This window comes from Gavialis gangeticus, unplaced genomic scaffold, assembly GCF_001723915.1.
Source record: "Gavialis gangeticus isolate Ggan-Ray unplaced genomic scaffold, GavGan_comp1, whole genome shotgun sequence".
Classification (NCBI taxonomy): domain Eukaryota; kingdom Metazoa; phylum Chordata; order Crocodylia; family Gavialidae; genus Gavialis; species Gavialis gangeticus.
The window spans coordinates 5021013-5026934 of NW_017729018.1; the positions used below are offsets into that span (position 1 = coordinate 5021013).

General features: G+C 43.9%; 1 protein-coding gene across 2 annotated transcripts in view; it reads right to left on the reverse strand.

The window, feature by feature from the left end:
* The window catches only part of MBD3 (methyl-CpG binding domain protein 3), a 26240-nt gene that overhangs the window by 10256 nt on the left and 10062 nt on the right, over positions 1 to 5922 (reverse strand). For both annotated transcript variants that reach the window (XM_019513285.1, XM_019513284.1), the window contains exons 4-5: positions 3838 to 3997; positions 1951 to 2088 (exon numbers count right to left, since the gene is read on the reverse strand). In XM_019513285.1, the coding sequence (XP_019368830.1) occupies positions 1951 to 2088; positions 3838 to 3997 (298 nt within the window). The remainder of the gene's footprint in view (positions 1 to 1950; positions 2089 to 3837; positions 3998 to 5922) is intronic.

The window sequence follows — 5922 nt, forward strand, 5'->3', positions numbered from 1 at the left end:
GGGGGGGGTCACCCAGGGGAGAATTCCTTTCCAATGTATCATAATTCCTATTTCAGAAAGATACTCTGAGGTTGAGTAAAAGAGCTTTGAAATGCCTCTATTATGCAGCATTTTCAGTTTGAAAAAAATTAATTTCCCCTTGGTATGAAGTATATTGTAATACAGCTACAGCTTCAAAAGTACGGAACAAGAGCAGGCAACTGAAAAATTAGGTAAACAGTTGAGAGCAACTGAATATAGTAATGACAACTGAACACCTAGTTTCTAGGTAACTAAAAATATGAATTTACTGTAGGAAAGGATTCATGGAAACCCCATCAATAACTCTGCCGAAGTGACAGGCTGCCAGTTCCAGGTAGCAGCAATGAAATGAGAATTTCCAACAAAGGAATTCCCGCTTCCAAAAGATTTGTTTTTACCAATCTTCATAACTACATACATCCAAAACACAGGTACCCTATAACTTAAATTAAATGTCAAGGTTTCCCTTTGCTTTGGATCACCTCTAGTTTACAAATATATAATACTTTAACTTAAAGTACAACTGGGTTTTGGCTGTTGTTGATGGCATTCAGGTACTGAGCGTGTCCCAAGACAGTGGTTCTCACCTTTATTACTCTCACCATGCCTCCTACCCCCTTACCTAAAACCCATGGTCCTCTTGGCAGTCGTGCTGCAGAGACATCTCAGCTAGGTCTATATCAGGGCTAGGTAAAATATGGCCCATGGGCTGGATCTGGCCCATGAAACAATTCTATCCAACCTGCAGCCACTCTTCTGAAGGAAATCTGTATTTAGCCAGCAGCTGCCCTGGCTTTCGGCAGCTCTTGCCCTCCTCTCTCCCTCTGCCGTAGATGACTGCAGCAGCAGCAGCTCCAGTGGCCAGGCAGCCACTCCCCTCCCTGGCCTGGCTGGGCCCAGCCCACCCACACAGCCCCCAGTGTATGCTCCATGTGTGAGCTCCTGGCCAGGCTTTGGCCAGGCCAGGATGTCTGCATGCAGCTCCGACCCTGTGGCCATGTGCAGACCAGACAGCCTGGTCCCCAGCAAGAGTCGAAGCTCAGGTATGGTTCTCCCTGCTGGCAGGGGAGGGAGTGCAGGGGGAAGAGAGCCAGGAACTGCGGGTTATCCAAAAATTGTCACTTGTGTCTGTGCCCGTAACGTGCGCTACCTGTGCCATACTTAGGACCCATTAGCAGTATCCAAGTACAGTAAAAACTCCGTTATTCGGCATCCCCTGGGAATGGGGGATGCCGGATAACAAAATATGCTGGTTGAGCAGCCCCAGCTGCCGCTTCTCCCGCGTCCCTCCGCCCCTCTCACAGGCCCCACGGGACAGGGAGGTGGGCCCCGCACAGCCTGTTATGCCCCTGGGCTGTGGGGGCCTGGCAGCACCAGCTGCTTTGCTCCGAGCCACAGGGGCTTGGAGAAACCGTAAGTAGCACAGTGGGCACTTCCAGTCTCACTTTATCTTACAAGCCAGCATGCTGGTTAATGGAGCATGCCGGCTTGTAAGATGCCGGATAACAGAACTTTTACTGTACGTGACAGGGGATCCAAATAGTATTCTATTTATGCTATGAACAATATGGTTATGAACACTGTTTCAATATGTAGGACAGACTCAATGGAAATTCAGAATGTAGTTAGACATGATTTTAACTACAATAAAGCTGTGATCTGACAAAGAATAAGTTGATTACTAATCACAGTGCCCTACATGCCCTAAACTACATGACGGAATAATTGTAACAAATTTGGGAGGCAAGCAATTCTCAAACTTGTAAACTGATGCATTTCAAATATTAAGACAGACAGTGTCAGGGCACATTTATCCTACTTTGGAGAGGAAAAGAAAATGAAAATTGCAATCATATTCATACACCTCCCTGTTTAACACAAAGCAAGGTTTCTTAGTTTTGGGAAAGTAGCAGACAGTGCAAAACGTACCTGGCGGGGTTGGTCCACAGCCTTCTGAGGATCACTCTTCACTTTATTGCTGGGATGGTTTGTGATCTTTGTGACAGGCTGCTTGAAGATGGAAGCTGTCTGTCTGACAGGGAGCGCAGTGTTTAAATCAGGTTTGCCCTAAAGATTCAAAAACAAAAAGAAAGACGACCACATTTTTCAGATATTGCCAAAATACAACATTTAACTCCACCCCAAAGTGAATCGGCTTCCTCTTTCACTGTCTATTTAGAAAACTGATTAGAGGGCTGAAGATGCAAGTTTCCTCCCTCCCAAATATATTTTGTACTTTTCCAGTTTGCAAGCTGACTTTGTTCTATGCTTTAATTGTTTAAGTTAGCTCAACTTGCCTTAGGATTTCATTATGTGACGTCTTGGTATCATGAGACCTGAGGATACCAGTGCAACCCTGGAAATAGTACTTGATATTAAACTAATTGTACAGTAAAGAGAACGAGACTAGTTTGCAGGTCCAGAAGTCAGCTGCATTTCCATTACATTCAATTAAATAAAACAATATCATATGTTAAATCTAGATTTCATACCTGGCTTCTGCCCAAATAAGATCCTAACAGTTTTGAGTCCGAGAACTAAAAATGTACTTTCTTTTAAAGTGGAAGATAAAAGAAACTGAATTTTTAGCTCTCGGCCTTAAAAACTGTTAGGATCCCATTTGGGCAGGAGGCAGGTATGAAATCTAGATTTAACATATGATATTGTTTTATTTAATTGTCATATTTAGTTAAATGTCTTTTCCATCATATGCAAATACCCATTTTTAGGAGAAGGAATGACAACAATGGAGAGTTAACATGCAGCTCCTAACATGGCTGTAGGATGTATTTCATTCTTGGGGATAGGGATTCAATACACAGTAAAAGCTGTGTTAACTGGCATTCTATTATCCAGTTAGTAGAGTGTGGCGGTATTTCCAGCCGGCCGGACATGGGGGTGGGAGGGGGGAAGCCTGCACACAGCGGCTGCTGCTGCCACCAACCACCCTGTGCCGTTGCCACTCTGCATGCGGCCACTCCCCATCACCCTGTGCTGCCGCTGCTCTGCATGCAGCTGCTGGCACCCCCCACCACTGCTCCACATCCCGGCAAAAGCCCCTGCTTCAGATAAGCAGCATTTTTAGATTACCGACACCCCCATTCCCCACTCGTGCCAGATAACAGAGCTTTTACTGTACGTGGTAAAAAAGTTCAACCAATGAGATCTGGTCAAGTTATTCAGAGCAAAATGGTATTTCCTTTGGATCATTCATGAACGGATCCAAACCCAATTTGTTAACTGTTTCACTATTTACATATCGCTGAATAGGCCAGAGAGAATTTCCAGCATTCAGGTTGTTAATAATCCCTGTCTGGTGTGCTAAAATCACAAGCTCTCAGAGGCAGGACTTCGTTTTTTAAGTGTCAATAAGAAAGTGCCTAGTGCCTTCAAGAATGCTGTAAGCAAATAATACAACGTTATTTGTAATTATTTAGGCCACCCACTGTTGTTCATTAATTGGCCAACTTACAATTATTAACTTATTTACTGGGTGATTTTTGTTCGTTTCGCTAATATTCAAAAGGCTTGAGAGATTCAGAAATGTATATACCTGACTGTTGTCCAAATATTCATAAATGATATGACCCAATAAATATCAAATCATTCTCAACTCTTATTCACGAAAATATCTGCAATGAAAATCTACCTATGAGTATATCTAGCAACCATTCCTCAGACAATTCCCATCTATAAGTATGATTCAAAAGTCTAACTTATGCATGATGTCACAAATATTGTTCTGAGAACAGAAGCGATATGGCTAATACTGAAATAAACAGAAAGGGCAAACCTCCCACTACAGCATGTGCTTACTTTGGCTTGGTTAGAACAGTCATAGCGCATCCGCTGTCTATTCTTGTTCATCTTGCTCATCAGCATTTTCCCCGTGCGGAAGTCAAAAGTGCTCAGATCCATGGAGCTCCCCAGGTAACGGGCTAGCTGGGGCTTGCTCCGGAACTTCTTACCACTTGGGCTGAGAGATACACAAAGGAAACAAGGAAAAAAATTAAACTTTTGGGGCTGACACCAATGTTGGTTTCAATACAAAAAGAGAGCCAGGATCTCATTCCCCTTGTGAAAGGAAGAAATGATAGCAAACATTCAGAAGGACCCTATCCATACTTGAGGCAGGGATATGCCAGCTGGGTTTGTTTTCCTTCCTTCCCACAATCACTATGGAAGATAGGACCTACATGCAGGACAAATTAGTCTGATCTATGTATCAAAGGTCAGATTTAGTCCAGGTGCAAAGGACTGAAGCATACTTTACACCAGAACTGAGCTTGACCGTGAAGGGACAGTGTCAAACGTTCATTACCGACTGGCTTAAGCTAAAGTATGTCAAAGTATTTTCTCTTTTTACTTTTGTTTCCCTTCTCAGATTGTCAGCTAATGACTTTCTTGCCTCCTAGCTGTTGCATAATGTATCAAAGTCACCTCAAGGGAACATTATGTTAGACTGGCATTACAATCTTCTGCTTACCTCCTCCCCCCAACACTCAAATTGTACACTCAGATTTAATTACAAGCTTCTGATTTCAGTTTGATCATTTATCTTCATGATAACAGAGCATTATGGAACAGTTAGGAGGCAAGAAAATCAGTAGCTGAGGATCTGAAAAAGGAAACTAAGTAACAACAATAAAAAAAAATCTTTCGGTGAAATTAACAATTAAACAAAGATCAAAGCCCTGGAAGACATTGCATTAGAAGCTAAACAATTAAAGATGCTCTTTAAATATTTGATTCTATATGATGGGTGAAAGCTAAACAAGCGTATGCCAAGAGGCCCAACTGCTTTTGGGGGAAGTGGGGGTAGGCAGGGGGGAGGAAGCGGGAGGGTTATAAAATAAATACATCAAATGAACTGACAGTAGTAATGTGGCACTCAGCTTTGTGGACTGGATCCTCCTCATTTTCTAAGTTATTTTTTTGAAAAAGGCAAAAAACCAATAAATTGAGGTCAGCTGAATCATACTAGTGTAAAGTTGCTGTGAAGAGAAGCACACACAAGTCTGAAAAGAAAAGCAGTTTCCACGTGGTACTGTTGATCACAAAAGATACACACAATACTGCTTCTTTGTTCAACAGGTGCCACTGCATCTTTAACACCAGTAGCAATCAAAATCCTAGGTTGTTCTCTAGCTTGATGGAGGCCTATTCCACATATGGAGTGTCACCAACTGCACTACAAGGCTCAAAGTGGGTCAGTACTGTGACCAGGATGAGGGCAGACACGCTTGACACCAAGGGGTCACAAGCAGACAACATCAGGAACACAGCTTAAAACAGTCACAAGCCAGGACCAGACTGGAACAATAAGCCAGGGAGTCAGGAGCCAGTAAGTCAGGAAGCAGGGACCTGGATTGGAGTCAGTGGGCAGGAACCAGGGACAACTCTGGCATGGCCCAGGAACTAGGCAATTAGGAACAAGGAGCCCAGAGCTAGACAGAGAGGTATCAGTGCTGAGTAGCCCCTGGGCACAGAAAGGGTTTTTGCTTATAAACACAACAGCCATGCCCCTGCAATTAATTAAACCATGCTGGGATCACTTCAGTAACCATGGCCAGCGGGGAGGCTAAGTAGCTTGCTTGCTGCCCTGACTCCTAACAGAGAGAAGCAACATCTACACTCAAACCATTGCTGCAAAGAAGCTGGTTGGCTAATAGGCCTGTGTGAAGTGGCTAGTATTCGTTTTGGATTCGGCCGACTGGGAGGGGTCAGTGATTTGATTCGATGATTTGAATCACTGTCCTGATTCAATTCAGCCAAGTCTGATTCGGAGATTCGGCTGCTCCCAAATCTCTGAATCAGCCAGGCCAGGGCCATTCCCCGCCCCTCTCCCATCCCAGCAATGGCTGCCCTGCCCACCCCAGCTCCTGGCTCTTTGGGAAAAAA